The sequence below is a fragment of the Telmatherina bonti genome (genome assembly GCF_933228915.1).
Source record: "Telmatherina bonti genome assembly, chromosome: 8".
Classification (NCBI taxonomy): domain Eukaryota; kingdom Metazoa; phylum Chordata; class Actinopteri; order Atheriniformes; family Telmatherinidae; genus Telmatherina; species Telmatherina bonti.
In genome coordinates, this window is record NC_136626.1 from 16,165,105 (window position 1) to 16,183,143 (window position 18,039).

Consider the following 18,039-nt stretch of genomic DNA (forward strand, 5'->3'; position numbering starts at 1 on the left):
CCTTCCTGGGAGAGAACTCAGCAATGGAAAATATGCTTTTGGATAAACTCTACACAATTGCTGCAGATACTAAAACTATAGTTTCCATGATCTCAAATGGATTTTTAAGTAGGGGAAGAAAATAAGGTGAATATGCAACAGTCTGCAATAATTTGACTTATCAAGGTGTAAGCCATCTATTACAGGAAGCAACAGCCACTCAATAACAAGTCTGCACACTCAACAAGTTTTAGTGACAACATTTTGTAAGGCATCAGTCAATGCATTCTGGATATTTCTGGTTGGTTTTTTTCCTTTTTCTTTTAATTGTGCAGCAGTCCTCTGCTATGATGCATTCCTAAAGAGGTAGGTCATGCAAGGTGAGACAAACATAATCAGGCACATTACAGTATGAGATAACTGGTTTCACATTTTAAGGAAATTCCACTGCATCCCCTTTAATCCTGTTTCATTCACAAAAATAATCACTGCAAGTGTACCTTTAGTGTCCTGTCATATTTACTTTAAGGTCTAGCTGTGGAGTGAAAGCAAACCAAACCTGTTCTATATTAATGTCTATGTACACATCAAGCCATCGTTATCTGCTGAAATTTGTCATATAAATATATAATATATATTTGTATTTACACCTCTATTCAAAAACGTCAGTAGTATTGTGCAATCTATTCTATTAAAGTTAAATACAAAGAACAACTGTAGAGGTAAGTACATGTAATACAAGAAAATATATACTGTGCAATAGTAGCTGTGGTAGATCAGGCGCTTGTCCCACCAGGTTGACCAACCAAAAATAAAACAAAAAAACAAACAAAAAAAAAAAACCAAAGAGAAAAGCTGAGCTGTGCTTCCTCCAATTACCCACGTCACCCCACAACGGACAGCGCATGGCTGTCTTTCAGCTTTTCAGAACCTCTCTGTCTATCTGCAGTTCTGTGTCCTTATTGTCAGCGTAGTTCCCATGGAGACAGCAGAAGGAACAGCAGAATTGCCAGGGTCAGAGGTTCAAAAGTCACCATGTTGGCTGAGTTGTGAACTGCAACCTGACAGAAGATACACAATGAGATATAAAATGATACTTTTGTACAAATATTATACCAGTAATTAATATACTTATATACATGTTGGTGCATACATGTGCAATTAATGTTGGCGTCTTGCAGTGATTTTCAATTACTAGAATGAAATACAATTACAAAAAAAATAGAAACAAAACAAAACACACACACACATACACACACACAAAAAAAAAAACCATAATAAAAACCATTTAAAGAATATCTCAAAGGTTACGTTATGGCTGCTTTGGTGACTCTAGATAACCTCGAGCGGATTGCTGGGCCTTTGTGGCGGTGACGTCTCATTCGAATGTCTACCCTCTCAACTTTCAATGGTATTTTCTTGATGGTACTAACTTAAACAACACATTTACTGATATTTTTACATCTTAAAATATCACCTTTGTGACTCTAAAAGTACTCAGATAGACCTTATGGTTGCAGAAATATACTTCATCCACATCTCTGAGGAAAATATCTGGACCTTACACAGCTGCATTTAAAGATTAACAACATTATGAAATGATAACTACACAGGTAATAAGAAGGAAATTGTGGTTCACACAAGATTTTTGTATGGGACTGCTTTTTAGTCCTCCTCTATCTGCTGGCCTTTTGCATCACTGGTAAAAAAAAATTTCATTTCTCATTCAGAATGCACTTTAACAAACTCAATAAAACAGTAATGTCAATCATCACATTACTTGAAATAGACTATTACTTTTTGTTCACATGCTTTTTCCTACCTGTGAAGGTGTGCGTTGATGAGGAGGGACTGGGTGATGAAGGGGAGGAGTCATGTCCTTTGTTTCTGGACTCTGACCGCTGCCTGTGTCATCACCTGAATAGAAGCAAAATATGATAATAAAAGATTAAAGTGTAACTATTATGTGCATTTCAGGCTAATTTATTTTTATTTCTGAGCCCAGAAGGGCTGGGATTGTTTGAGTTATTGTCACAAATCGCTTTATTTACTTCAGACCAACCCTCTCCGTAGGCTGTCAGATCAGCCTGTGGGCAAAACAAGTGGATTTAGACTCTTCCGCATTAAGCCCCGCCCCCCGCCACTGCACTACTTCGGGAGCGTGCACCGCAACTGCTTTCGCCGTCATTGTAACATCTCATAAACAGAAGGATTAGGCTAAAATGAACTCAATAATAAAACAAACTACAATGTCAACACAAAGTATACAGCCCTACATGTTGGAACCTGAATCAGACCCTGAAAACGAAGTGGAAAACAGCAACCCACAGCAACGAATGTAGCAGGATGTCTCTCTTTGGTAAACTCACCAGCCATCGTTGGAAATAACTTTATCCCACGTTTTCCACCCGCCTGATGTATTTGTACATGCCCTTGTTAACCAGTAGAAGGTAACCAATCACCGAACCTTATCCCCCGGGACGTCACAAGGATTTCCATGGCGACTAAAACGACGCGTTTTTAGTCGCCATGGAAACCAAATGGAGAGAGTGCTGGAACTCAAACTCAAACATGTGTTTAGGTGATACAAAACAGAGCCGTTCACATGTCTGATGAGGATTCAACACTGTAACACTGTAGAAAACTCAAAATACCATAATAGCACCCCTTTAAATACTTAATACTGAGCTCTTCACCTGAGAGACAATCTACTTGGTGGTTCCAGTTTCTAAACGCAGCCCCTGATTTTTTGCCGTTTCCACTTCCTCATTGCTTTTTGTCTGTGTTTATGTTAAATGTTCTTTTTAAGGCAAGAGTATAGACATGGAAAACCAAATTCTTATAGTATTTTGTTTTATTTTCCAAGTTTGACTCTAAAGACTTTTTCTCCAAAGCTCACAGCCTCAAGTTGTCTTGAAAACAGTAAAAATGATGGAAAAAAAAAAAAGGCAACAAAGGATTCATCTGCAGTCGTGTCTCTGCAGTGAAAAGGATAGACCTCTATTGGATTTTAAGACATGATGATGTTTCCCAGCAATAACAGATGGCTTAAAAAGATTTAAAAAATTCCACAAATCTTTTGGAGGAAAAACTGTTTCTGTTTTTACTCTCATTACTGTGCAATTACTGTGCAAAAATCTTTTATTTATGGCTGTTTTGTTGCTCTTCATTCTTGAAAGATTTATGGATTTCACCCCACCCACCCACAACTTTGCACGGAGCGCAGACTATTACCTTGCACACATAAACAAACACAAGCACACACAGATGTGGAAAATGTTGCCTCATTTAACTGGCATGCAGCTGGAATGAACCAGCTGCTTTCTTCTTTCATAATGCATGTGTGTGTCGGCAGGAGTAAATGGCACACACTCGGGGAAATGAGTGGATTAGGACAGGAGAGACAGGTGGGAGGTGCTGCTGGCAAAAAAGCACTCAGTCACACACACCCTCACACACATACAGACACATTAGCCCAAGACAATCTCATACTCACCTGGGCTGTCACCAAAACGCTCACACAGTGTGCTCTCGCTCTTACATACTAGCAGAAACACACATACACAGACCTGCACACACCTGCTTGAGCTGAAACCTGATTCTGTCTCTTACAATACACATTGTCCTGCAGTACAATAGACAAAGAACCATTTTAAGTCGCTGAGGAATTTGATGAGTTTATAAATGTTCACTCAGTAACACGAATATTATATCTCATCATCGTATGACAGACACAGAGAAAGCAGGAAAATGCAGTTTAATGATATAAATATGCAACACAAAGCCTGAAAAATTTATAGTGCGGACTTTCTTCAGTGACAATCCACTGAAGAAAAAAATTCTGCGCACCAGATGCATGGTATGTTTTTGTTTTTGACTGCATGTGCTGATTATTTTAGATGATTTAGTCAAAGCACCATGTTTACCAGTTTATCGTGCACTCTCTTGACAAATGGCAGCATGGAGAAATATGGCGACACTGGGTTCACAGCTTTGCAAATTTGTGTTTCTTTGTGTGTTTGTGTGTGTGTGTGTGTATATGTGTGATCTGCTTGCATCCATCTGTTCCAACCAGAAGTGAAGATATTGTCACATCTGGCTTGAGGATTTTTATAGAACAGATCTGGGTGATATTTTAATTAATTCTCTAAAAAAACAAAAAAAAAACAAACAAAAAAAAAAAAACAACAGTAAGTGGGGCTGCACGGTGGCGCAGTGGTTAGCACTGTGGCCTCACAGCAAGAAGGTCGCTGGTTCAATCCTTGGCTGGTTTGGTCAGTGGCCTTTCTGTGTGGAGTTTGCATGTTCTCCCCGTGTATGCGTGGGTTCTCTCCAGGTACTCCGGCTTCCTCCCACCATCCAAAGACATGCATGATAGGTTAATTGGTCACTCTAAATTGCCCCTAGGAGTGAGTGTGAGCGTGAGTGTGGTTGTTCGTCTCTCTGTGTGGCCCTGTGATGGACTGGCAAGCTGTCCAGGGTGTACCCTGCCTGTCGCCCAAAGCCAGCTGGGATAGGCTCCAGCTTCCCCGCAACCCTGAATGGAATAAGCAGTTCGGAAAATGAATGAACTGTAAGTGGATTTAGTTATTTTCAGTTTTGGTGTGATCTTAGTATGATCTCACAATGTGCTTGTTGAAAAGAAAAAAATGGAAAGACAATTGTCCATTTAAATATACTCTTGTCTTTTCATGTTTTTACATTGCCGTTTTTACATTTACATTTTTACTCGATGTTAACTTGTCTGAACATGAGGGTTTCCTTCAGAAGGGCTACAAAAAGACACATTATCATTATGTTTTGCTGCTATTAAGAAGTTGTATAAGAAACAATGTAACTATCTGAGATAAGATGGTCTTTATAACAAAAACAAAATAGTGAAACTGGTTTCCAAATAAATATGTTTACTATTTATTGTTTTTGGCACTTCTTTCTCTTCAATATGAAATTATCACATTGGAATGAACACCATTACAAGGTATATTTTTGGTGTGCTACTTTTGGTTCTATGATATAAACGGCTTTGTTTAAAATATGCAGCACCACAATTACAGTACAAAAACAGCAACTGATTACTGCAGCTGGATTAATTTAACAGATGATGTACCAATGAATCATTAACATACAAGTTTACTAAACTCAAGTTCTTCCACTAAAATTCATATATTAAATTAATTTTTTCTTAATGTCATTCAAGTTGCTTTGTATGTACCTTTGTGTGTGTTTATGTGCATAGATGTTTGTCATCTGAGGTGTGTCACTCAGCTCCTCTTGAGCTTTTGGGATGTCTGTCTCTTAGCAACAATCCCCAGCATGGCAGATGTGTCATAGGCACATGCACACCCAAACACACACACACTTAAGGTGAGTGATGAACAATGTCATTGGATCCATTCATGGGGCACTTTAACCTTTACTGCAATGAGTTACGCGTGAGGGTGTGTGTAAGAGTGTGTGCGATAATAAGAATTCAGGAGTGACATTTGAAGGACCCTGTCAGTGAATTGCATTGGTAGAGCATGGCATCCAGGTCAGGGCTATCAGAGACAATACAAAGATTTCAGCCTTGCACATGAAGCAAACAGTTCCATTCATGCACAGTTTGCATCCCCGCAGGAGCTGAGCTGACACTTTACAAGGACTGAAATAAATGGTCGCCGTGTTCTGTGAGGACTGACGTGAAGGGCTGGTAAAAACATCAGGACAGTGATCCATCATGCTCTTATCCAAGCAGATAAGTATGTCAGTTTCACCACAATTCTGCCGTTTTGTAACTGCTTTTACAAAACACTAATCTAAAAATGTGTCCATCAAGGGTGGCGAGGAGTTGCAATCAGGTAGCTCACGGTCATCATTCACAGCTGGAAACCCATGAACACAAACTAGCAATAAAGAACTTGGTATTTTCCAAATACACACACACACATTTGTTTCACACTGATCTTCATAATACAGCATTACAGCAAATTCACACATTTTTTTCCCCACAATGTAAAATATTTTGTTTCCACAAAATCGAAACAAGCAATTAACAAAAGAAAAGCAAAACTAGATTACCTTACCTTTTTCATATCATATTTCTACAGGAGTGGGTTTGTGTTGACACTGCATTAGGCCAAAATAATTTTAGACACTCATTTTTCACCATACGCCATGCAAAAGGCAAAAAGCATAAAGACAAACTCAGAACAACTGCAGCAATGAGTGGAATACTTGACTATTATTTCACTTCGCCCCAAGTGAGCAACAACTAATAATACAGGCTTTATCATCAGATAATTAATTGCTTCCTGTGTGAATCCAACCGCAAAGACTCATGGGAGTTCCTGTTCTTACAGATCATGTAGTGTTGCGTTAGCAGTTATAAATCCAAAAGGTATTCGCTAAGAGACAGAACTCACTGATATGTTGAAGTTAAATTGCTTGATTGAGTTCTGGTTTATGTTAGCACTGTGAGTCTGAGGGATTGTGTGAAGAAGGAGGTTCTTCTCTCGGATGATATCATCAATCGTGACATTACAGCGCTCTAATGGAGTCAGTTGGCAACTGAATGAAGTGCTCAGTACGACAATAAGTAAGACAATAATGGTGGAAGGCCGTGGTTCGAGCCTTGCTTTGAACAGTGGCCTTTCCGTGTGGCGTTTGCATGTTCTCCCCGTGAATATGTGGGTTCTCTCCACGTAATCTGGCTTCCTCCCACCATCCAAAGACATTTACGTTAGGTTAACTGGTTACTCTAAATTGTCCCGAGGAGTGAGTGTGAACGGTTGTTTTTCCCTCTCTCTGTTGGCCCTGTGATGGACTGGTGAGCTGTCCAGGGTGTACCCTGCCTCTCCCCCAATGATTGCTGGGATAGGCTCCAGCTTCTCCACAACCCTTAGTTGTTGAGAAAATGAATGAATGAATGAATGAGTGTTTTGAATTTAGTTAACTAACAAAAACAAACCTATCTACACATCTAACATCAATATGTTTAGAAATCTTATATATTTTGCCATCACTGTGACTGGAATTAATAGTAATTTGTGAGCGTATTATATAATTTTATTGCTACAGTATTCAATGAAAAGCAAAGAATCTCAGACTGGATGAAAATATGGATTAAATCATTTTGAAAACGTATAACAAGTCATCAGAGACGAGAGCATTGTAAACCAGTCCAGGCCAGCAAAAAAGCCTGGCTGTTACTGTAGTCTGGAGTAAGCACAGAATTACTCTACATGCTAACTGATGTAATACTGCTTTTATGAAACTGAATTAGGGTTGGTGTCAAAATGTGTTAAATAGGGTAACCAGGAAATTCTAGCTTAATTCCTTATCCCATTTCTTTTTTTTTAAACAGGACTATAGTTTGAGAAACAAATCTAATTTACCTGCATTTTGCACCTTAGTTGAGTTCAAGTGACAGTTGCAATTTATTTGATTCAGACAACCAGCCTTTCAAACTCAGCAAAGCATCTGTCAGCCTGATGGATGAGGCTTTTTTTCCAGAGCTATGGGTATTTACTTTACCTCACTGTGTTTTGTTGTTTGTTGTTGTTTTGATGCAGACTTTGCTGTCTCTGTAGCACATCTGCGTGTATATTTCTCATAAGCTGTGCACAGACCATATAGCTCCACTATGTGCTGTTTCTGCTTTGCTAAACTTTGCTCTCTAAATACTTTTTTTTTTCAAGCAGACACATGCAAAGGAATAGACATATATATCTATATCTATATATATATATATATATATATATATATATACACATATATATCTATATCTATATATATATATATATATATATATATATATACACATATATATCTATATCTATATATCTATCTATCTATCTATCTATCTATCTATATATATATATATATATATATATATATATATATATATATATATATATATATATATATATATATATATATATATATATATATATATATATATACATATGTTAAGACATTTAGTGCAATTGCTTCAAATATGATAGAGGTAGAGTATGAACTCTGAGGAAGATTTGTCTTATCACTGATTTTCTGTATGCTTCTTACATAAACATGTATATTTAACCTAATCTCCCTGATTCCTCTCACTAAGAGTTGCTTTTGAAATCATCCTTCCACAGAGATTATTTCTGAGGAAACTTTCATGAACAGCACATTGATCCACAGAAGGACAAGATGCATAAAGGCCTATAGATAATTCTTTATGGTGTCACTTTTACTTTTTTCTGTAACCTGTTTAGTTTTCTCAAATCTTTAAAGGACCACACTGTACACCACGCCAAGTTGTGCTTCGCTGCCTGTCAGCTATTAGCTCTTTGTAAAACAGACTGTGTTATCACTGGTGATTCATTTTTGGGAAAAAAAACTACTAGAAATTAAATCCTTAAATTTACATTGGCTTATTCCTTTAATTTTGTGCTTTCTATGTTTGGATAATCTGTATGTTTGTTCAAATGTAAAATGACAAATTTCTGAGAAAATGATCTGATAAAAAATGAATGAATGAAAAAGCAGTCAATGGCCAAAGAGAATAAACAAAAATAATCTTTAGAAAGTTTGGACGCTTTACAACACTTAAAAAGATTACAATTAAGTCTGGCGAAGACATAGTAGTGACATTACACTTTCATAACAGGATAATCAACTAAACAGTCTCCTTCAAACCCAACAAAAATCCTTATTTGCTTTAGGGTTTTTTTTTAGTTCATTATCTTCTGATTGTAGCATTCTTGTCTGATCTCTAAGCATCCATCCAAGAAAAACCAATACAAAAACATCAGCATAACCGTGTTTGATTATCCTTTACACGTTTGTATCTGAAACAAAACCCCACTGACAACACAGCTTCTTCCTAATAACAGCAGACAGTGCTCTGTATGTGCTGCATATGTATGTCTGCAGACAGCGTGTGTCACAGAAACATGTTAGTTATGCTTTGATCATGTTGACATGTGTATAGAAGTAATGATAATATCAGTCAGACAAAGAGGAAGGGCTTTGAAACTGTCTCTTCTTGGTGCTAAAAGGTAACTTGAGTTAGTGCGAGTGTGTGTGTTTGCAGTGGTAGTGACACTGTCCAAAAAATGCAGGCAAATGAACGAGAGTTGAAAAGTTAACTGACAGCAAAGGTGAGCAGGAACAGTCATGAAAAAGAAAGTATACAATCTTTCAGTCCCAAGATTTTTCATGTCAAGACAAAGTTTGAAAGAAAAATGTCTTTAAAGGACAGTTGGGAAAGTAAAATCTCAAATGAACAAGAACACGTGACACATCACACTATGACATGATCTTACCAAGAAAAATTCCCCAAAAGGCTGAATCAGTATATGGAAAACTAAATTGTCTTTAAGTCATCTCTCATTTTGGCACCTTCTTCTAAACAACGTTGCTTCAACTCATTGAATGTTGCAGGCAGTTGTTTGAAAGAATTTTTTTAAGCTCTCACCGCAGCATTTTCAGTCAGGTTGAGGCCTGCACCTTGCTCTAGTTGTCAGATTGATATCTCACAATTGATTTTATATATATATATATATATATATATATATATATATATATATATATATATATATATATATATATATATATATATATATATATATATATTTTTTTTTATATATATATACATATATATATATATATATATATATATATATATATATATATATATATATATATATATATACACATATATATATATATATATATATACACATATATATATATATATATATATATATATATATATATATATATATATATATATATATATATATATATGTATATATAAAAAAAATATATATATATATACACATATATATATATATATATATATATATATATATATATATATATATATATATATATATATATATATATATATATATATCCTGCCTGGTATGGTAGATCTGGGAACTTGATCGCTCTAGTGCTCAGGGCCTGCTCTTGTGCTGCCATGATTAGTGCCTTTGTGCTGTCCTTCAGTCCAGCCCTCTCCAACTATTGATAGGACCTGTTTATATGGGCCAATTCGGTGATCTGCCGGTGGTACATCCCATGCAGGGGCTTTTCCTCCATGATGGTTCTTCCATCTCATGTTCCTCCAGATTCCATTCTCTGAGACATTCATGAAGTGCTTCCTCCCTTGGTGCCCTTTTCCTGATATATTCGGGGAGCTTAGATGTTTCATCTTGGATAGTATCCTTGATGTTCACTAGTCCCCAACCCCCTTCTTTGCCCTTAGTGTACTGGACACTGATCTTGGGATATATATATATATATATGTGTGTGTGTTTGTGTGTGTGTACACACACACTGTATATTAGTAATGCCCTTATCGCATGTTAACACTAGCAATAGGGTTATAGTTTTGAAGCAGGAATGGATACAGAATGGGTCTTTATGGGTCTTTTACATGGGACTTTTAGCTTTAACGCTCTGGAAGATGGTTCTCTTGATAGGATCAAGTCATTTTTTTTAAACTACTGTCGAAGTGAGTTGAGTTACATAATGTCTCAAATATCGCTTGCTGCGCTGTACATCTGATTTAGAGAGCCACCCTCCTTTTCTAAAGACAGTCTGTGATGGATAGCTTCCGTTAGGACTGGCTCTCTTTAAATAATCTGTGCACGTGAGCTGTGCGGGAACTGACAGCGTTCATCGGTTCTTTTTATTACATGCTCCTCAACAATTCTGCTTTGCGCTACTAAAGGTTCTGCTTAGTGCATCCAGTTGAGACATCCTGATAACTCTACAAGCAGCAATCAATCAGTAGTTCATCTGGATAAACTGGAGAAGTTGGAAATGGAGGTTGCGGGATATTTACTCCTGCTTATATGTTTGTTTATTACAAAGGTGAGGTTGTCAGAAGTGGTATGAGAGAGAGTATCTTTATGTATGTATGTATGTATGTATGTATGTATGTATGTATGTATGTATGTATGTATGTATGTGGGTGTCAAGTCATGTATGGTCAGTTAATCAATTTAACATGAAATTGAATGGCCTTTTTCTATAACTGCAGTGCTAACAGGAATACTAAAAAAAGGATACATATTCTGTTTTTGTACAATTAGAAATATATATTTAAAAACATGAGCTGAGTCAGGACATTGATGCAAATAAACATGATTAAAAATTTTATTCACATCAATCCAATTAAAAACATGGTTAAAAATTTAAATTTACTGACAGTCCTAATTCATGTATATGCACACACACACACACACACGTATATTGTGTATATATATATATATATATATATATATATATATATATATATATATATATATATATATATATATATATATATACATATATATATATATATATATATATATATATATATATATATATATATATATATATATATATATATTATTAACTGTATATTAGAAATTTCAAAGGTAAAGCCCTAATTACATGTTACATGTAAACACTATAAATAGAGTTAAAGTTCTAAAGCACAAATGGATACGGAACAGGTCTTTTACATTGGACACATTTTCCACATTTTGACTTGTTATTTATTCAAGTGTAGCATTTAATGTGTGGTTTTGAATCTTCAGGCTCTACTTATCACATTTAGTGACCCAAAAAGGATTGGATGGTTTTGTTTTAGTCCTGATTGGATCCTGATAACCTGAAATGAGATGACATGAGCTGATTTTTTTCATCTGACTGCCTGTGTTTGATGTATGTGTGAGAGGGGCAAAGAGTGTGAAAGACAGTGTTTGTATTAATGATCATGTCTGATAACAGATTGTAGTGTATTGTGCAGAACTGTCCATTTAAAAATCTCATTACACCCAGTCTTGATGCTACTCTGTCTGTATTGCTATATAACAGATTTTAATACACACACAAACACAAACAAATGATGCAAGGTGACCTTGAAAAGCATCTGTATAGCTAGTTTGCGTGTGTATGTGTGGGTTGGGGGGATGTGTGCGTGTGGGTGTGTAAATGGATCCCTAGCATTTCCAGCTGAATCAGTAATGAGCATTTCATTACTTCAGCCTCAGTTCCCCAGGGAGGAAAAGCACACAAATGCTCATTCATGCCCCCACTACACACATGCACTGGTGTGCACGCACACACACACACACATATACATAGCAGAAACAGCATGGGTAATATTTCCTACAGATTATATCTTCAACAAGTATTTATCAGCGTCAAAAATCTTTATGACAGGAAACAGCGGCAACAGAATTAAGGGCTTTGTACATCTGCTCTGAATGTTTCATTCCAATAATTCACGTTGCAATATTTTCTATCAAATCAATGTCATGTCGATCGCATCAGTGACAAAATTCCATTCAGCGATTTTGAAATTCTTATTTTTTTCAAACTGCAGTTGATTTTTCACATCAAACAGATAGACAATCGATAAATCAGAGAAGGGTGTCACCAGAGCCAGTCATGAGCTAGGCTAGTGCGGCTTTGTTGCTGCCACTTCCTTCATGCTTTGTATCACTACGGTAAAGCGTCTTTACAGCTTCTTCAAGCCAGGAGACAACTGCTGTAGCAGATCCTCAAAATGTTCCATGGATCCCAAGCCGGTACTGAAGCGGCCGTAGTACAGCTCTCAACTAAACAATTACATTTCGCAAGTTCTCCTCTCTTTTCTAGAATCGCATGTACACAGTGCGGTTTTTTTTTTTCTTTTGCCAGCATCAGCACAATATTGTCATTGCTTGATGTGGAATCCATGTTTCTTTTTAACACTTTGTGGGTTTGTTTAAGAATCTTCATAATTTACAGACATAGACTTTTATACTATGCCCATATAGAATAATACTGCACTAAGACTTGGGTTACTACAGAACCTGACAAGAGGAGTTGTTGGTTTTAATGTTGATGGGAGTTGAGTTACATAACCACAGCACTTTGATAACTTTAACAAAAATTTAAAAGTTTAAAGAAGGATTAAAGCATGGAGTTGTGAGTAAAACAAAATCCTACAAATGTCAATGAACTGTGGCAACATTGTCAAGAATCCAGGGCCAAAACACCTCCATAATGATGTGAGAGACTGATAACAGAAAAATACCACTTAGCTTTCCCTCTGATGATGATTTTGCACGCTACTGGGTGATGATCAGTTAGTTGTTTCACACACTGATGTAAAAACAATGACAATTTGAAAAATGTTAGGTTTTTGTTATTCCAACATTATATTCAACTAACTTCATCATGGTCAGCATCAGACTGTGGCTGGTGTTCATACGGCACCAAACAAATACTTTCCCTGTATCACTGGAAATGGACCGGACCAAACAGCGGCAATGTAAGCGTGCCCTTTGTACTTGTTAGATATCTATTTAGTCTTGGCCTCTTCTTTAATCTGGTTACCTTTAACTCTTGCTCCCCTGTCACATCTGATTCTTGGTTGCAGATTGTATACATACACAGCAGCAGTCGATGCTTACGGTGCCTTTCCAAGGTCACACTCACTGAAGTTTATTACAGCCTCCTGTGGAATCATAAAGCCTCAGAGAAAACAATATTAAAAGAGGAGAAAAAAAAATAGGAAGACATGAGGTTGAATGTGACAAGGGACTGTGTGTAACTGGAGGTAGATAAAAGGATGAATGTAAGCGAGTGACTCTTTGAAGGCACTAGATCAACACCCACCAGTGAAGGTGTTGTGGGAGGCACAGCTAGACAAAGGAAGGGCAACACACTTCTTTGAAAAGGTCAAGTGAGGAAATAACAGCTTCCAGCAGAGAGCAGAGCTAATAAACAGATGATGTCTAATCAGGTCTGCGAGAGCAGACTCACTCAGGTGTGGAGACAAACAGTGAGTCAGACAGAGACAGGCAGGCACAAACAAGACAAAGAGACAGGTTGATAGACAAGGAAGGAATGCAGTAGCAATATTCTATGATGTGCAGCGTCTTATGTAAAGCTCGCCTCTTTTTATCTCTCTGGGCATGCTAAGCAACACAGACAGTCAAATAGGCTGTCTGAATGAAGAAGAGGAAGCGGAAAGTGAATGAATAATTCTTTAATGAGCCACGTCTTCTATAGATCTATCATTTAACTCAGCTGCTTAGTAACCACGGCCATATGCTGAACAGACACATGTGCAGCATGTGAACATGTCATTTATGATTGATTCTCGTTCTCTTTGCACCCACTGTTACCCCCTATTTCCACTCTTATGCTCTTGATTTTCTCCCTGTGTTTTTATAAGTAATTTGCTTGTTCCAGTTAAAGTCATAAAACTCAAGCCGTGAGGCCTGAACAACGAGAATATAAGTAAAATCAAGAAATTCGCTGCAGAAAAGAAATGCAGTTAATAACAAAATTTAAGAAATAAAATGTACATAACTTCTAAATGATCTTATGAATACATTATCCCTCCATTCTCTATACCCACTTGAAACTTGCCATGGGCTGGAGTCTCCTACTAAATGGTAAATGGACTTGTACTTCTATAGTGCTTTTCTAGTCAGACAGACCACTCAAAGCGCTTTACACTACTTGTCACATTCACCCATTCACACACACACTCACTCAACACACTCATACCCCGATAGGCACATTGGGGGGCAGTGTCTTGCCCTAGGACACTTTGGCATTTCAGGGGAAGCCTGGAATTGATCCCCCAACTTACCAGTTGAAGGACAACTGCTCTTCCTCCTGAGCTACAGACGCCCCTAACTACCTTGGCAAGCAGAAAGTAAAATATTAAAAAAATTCATTTATGACATTTGGAGAATTTAACATTCACATAGATAATATGATGGATTGTAATGCCAAAGAGTATTTTTCTAAATGAGACATGTTGGGTTTTTGTGGCAACATGTAAAGAACGGGCCTTTCACCCAAAGACTGCTGGGATAGGCTCCAGCTTCCCCGCAACCCTTCACTGGATTAAGCGGTTAGGAAAATGAATGAATGAATGAATGAATGTAAAGAATGGACCTACAGATCTTATTGTGGACCTGGTTATTTCTAAGGGTGTTGATATTTCATCTGATTTTGCCTTGTCCGACCATTTTTTGTATATTTTTTACTTATCACTCCGAATGTCCAAACAACTTGCTTCCTCTTTTAGGAAAAGGTATGTTAATGACACAACAAGTGCAGAGATTATCAATGCCATCGCTATGTAACCAACAACATGTGCAGAATCAGTTGATAGACTCTTGAATCATTTCAGTTTGGAGGTCTTGAATCCAATGGATGCTGTTGCACCGATGAGAACCAAGACCACCTTTAACAAATGGAGGCAAACACCAATATGGTCACAAACCTAAAAAGAGAACGCGGGAAAGCTGAGCATAAAGGGAGGGAAGCAAAACATCAAACTAACTATGAGCTGTACAAACAAACAAAGTCTGTAAAATCATGACTTTGAATAGTCTTGTACATGATACAAATAAACTTGCCTTGACTTGTCTTAGACTTTTTTTTCCCTACTAAAGTTCTCATTGATTCATGTCCAAAACCAAACTTGAAACCTTTTTATTCCTCTGGTATTTACCACAAATGTTTTGTTTAATGCAGAGTGTTGGTGTTATGGCAGCACCAACTCTTTGCAGGGCCAGAGTTTATCTGTGGCACAGTAGTCATCCTAAATGCTTATTTTGAGTTCATCATAGGCTTCAAGGTAGAAATTAAAGGCCGTGGCAGTAACTGCTAATTTTACTGTCACATATTTAGTATCAATATTTCAAAAGAAGGGTAAATATGTTACTTACATCAAACATTGCATTATCACCAATTTTCAGACAAAGAAGGGCATACATAGCAAAACTGTAGCTTGTAAAGGGTAAACGGTAAGGATCTGATGATCCTTTGAACATTTAAATCCTGTGGAAATGCTAAAACTGACGTGCTAGTCCGTCTGTGGTCCTTCCTGCTTTCTCTAAGCTGCAGGGTTTAAGCTCAGTCATGACTGCATATGCAAATCTTTGCAACCAACTTATGTCTCTGAGCTGTATTGTTGTTTTTTTTTAAAAAAAGCAGCTCAGTGAAATGAATAAGTAGCAGTAAAAATGGAGACTTTTTTCAGCAGTTTAATAAGGAAATATTTACAGCAGCAAAATAGACGTGGGCTGGGCTTAAATAAAATGAAATGTGCTCTAATGAAGTGTCCCAGTGGTGCACCTCACTGAATCTTCTGAGTAGTGTAGACATTTGACTTCGGATACACTTATTAAACTAGTTTTCCATTGGTTCTGTTCTACATCACTCTATCACTCTATCTACAAAAGATAGACAGTTCTACTACCATATCTATCACTAGTTGTGTGAACACAATCTGCTGCTAAAACAGTCCATTGACTGTGTGCTGAAATGAAGATGAAAGAAATGCTTCAGTCTGGATTTCCAAGATAAAGCTGCTGCATCAGCAGGAGAGTCTTTGCATTCATATCATGTTTTACTACGACGTTCTCCTGTGCATGCACTAAGAAAGCAGTTTCACTTTATAGCACTGATCACTCCAATCCAGCGGCTTGCTCTGGGAAATTTTATGGTATCCACTGAAGGTTACAAGCCTCACCAGAATTTTTATTGTTCTTTCTGGCTCTCCTATGACAGCACTGGATACTTATGAATGTAGATTACTCTGTCCTCAAGCGGAGGGGGCAACACATTTGAGGAAGGGAAAACGCTGGCCTTTTCCTCTAAGATGAAATAGCTACTTAAGGCTTTGTGGATCTGGCCCCAGGGAAGTGGGGGTAAGACCAGCAGAGCATTGCAGGAATGATGGAATGAAGATGCATGGAAGAGGACAATAGAGGCAAAATGGCTCTGCAGTGTAAAATATCATCTTGTGTGGCTTTCATTTATTGTAGGCTGATTGTAAGAATCAGATACTACCAGTATAACGATAAGAAAAGGGCTGAAAATCACTGACACAAAGAAGAAAAATAACGCAATGCATATTATGGTACTTGGTCAAAAACGGTGCCATGCCTTTTCCTTCTCCTCTCTCTCTCTCTCTCTTCTTTTCTCTCCTCCTTATTCCTCATTGCCATCAAACAGAGACCCATGGGAAGACAGACCACCTGGTAACCATGGTTACAGATATTGAGTGCCCCTTGTGAGTATGTATTCACACATTCTCTTACATAGACTCTCAAAAACACCTCTTGTACTTGGTGAAGATACAAAGAATTCCTGAATATATTACAAAGTGTGTAGTGGGAGAGAAACCAGCTTGTGGTCTGTTCGGGGAAAAAGGTTTGGTGCTTTCCAGGCAGCCATTAGTGACTCATAGGTACCTGCAGGTCTTAGAAAGCTCCTCTCCGTATCAACCACTCATCAGATCATAATTCAGTAATTAGACTGACACAGCCTTTCATTTGTTACAGAGAGGAGAAATTTAGAGGAGATGAAGAAATGGTTACATTTACATTATTGATGTTATAGGACTGGGGTGTGTCTGGGGAGATGGAGAGATTGCAGGAAACTTAAAGAGCAGGTTGCATCGTTTGAGGAAAGAAAATCAATCGGTTTAATCTTGGTTATTTCCAGAAGAAATGAGGCAGAGAAAGAAGAATACTGAATGGACAAAAACACTCCACTACATAAGGAAAATGTTGTAGTAAATACTTTAAACTAATGAATGAAAGTCTATCTGACAGCTGGTACGAACTTCATAGCCACATTAACCTTAATTAGCATTAGACTATCTATGATTATACTTTCTGGAGGCACAAGTCTTTGTTTTGTTTTAATAGGACCGAAAATGGATAAAATGCACTTCACTTCATAACTATGTTGTAAATGTGTTTTTTAAGTGTAAAGTGCTGTATCAGATTTTCTGATGGATTTCACAATCAGAACATATCAGTAAAATTCCTCTAACAGTCACTAAGCCCAGCACTTTTAACCGCTCTTGCCTGTCTTTTTTCCTTTTGTTTTTATCTGTGAACAATGTTTGCCAAGAGATTCGGCCAAATAATTCTCCCTCGCTGGGAAAAGATTAACTTGCCTTGATGTGGCTCCATAGATCAAATGATAATAGACTGTGTCCTGTCTCTGTATGGCTGAAATAACTTCTCACTGTTAAATGCTTCACATAAATAAGCTGACATGGCATTT

At 37.2% G+C, this 18,039-nt stretch overlaps 1 protein-coding gene across 1 annotated transcript in view; it reads right to left on the reverse strand.

The window, feature by feature from the left end:
* Positions 1-944: 944 nt before the first annotated feature.
* Positions 945-18,039, reverse strand: part of LOC306759849 (glypican-5-like) — a gene marked incomplete at both ends in the record, with an annotated part of 56,881 nt that continues 39,786 nt past the window's right edge. The window contains 2 exons of the mRNA XM_079245596.1: positions 945-1,040; positions 1,802-1,896. Of these exons, the coding sequence (XP_079101722.1) occupies positions 945-1,040; positions 1,802-1,896 (191 nt within the window). The remainder of the gene's footprint in view (positions 1,041-1,801; positions 1,897-18,039) is intronic.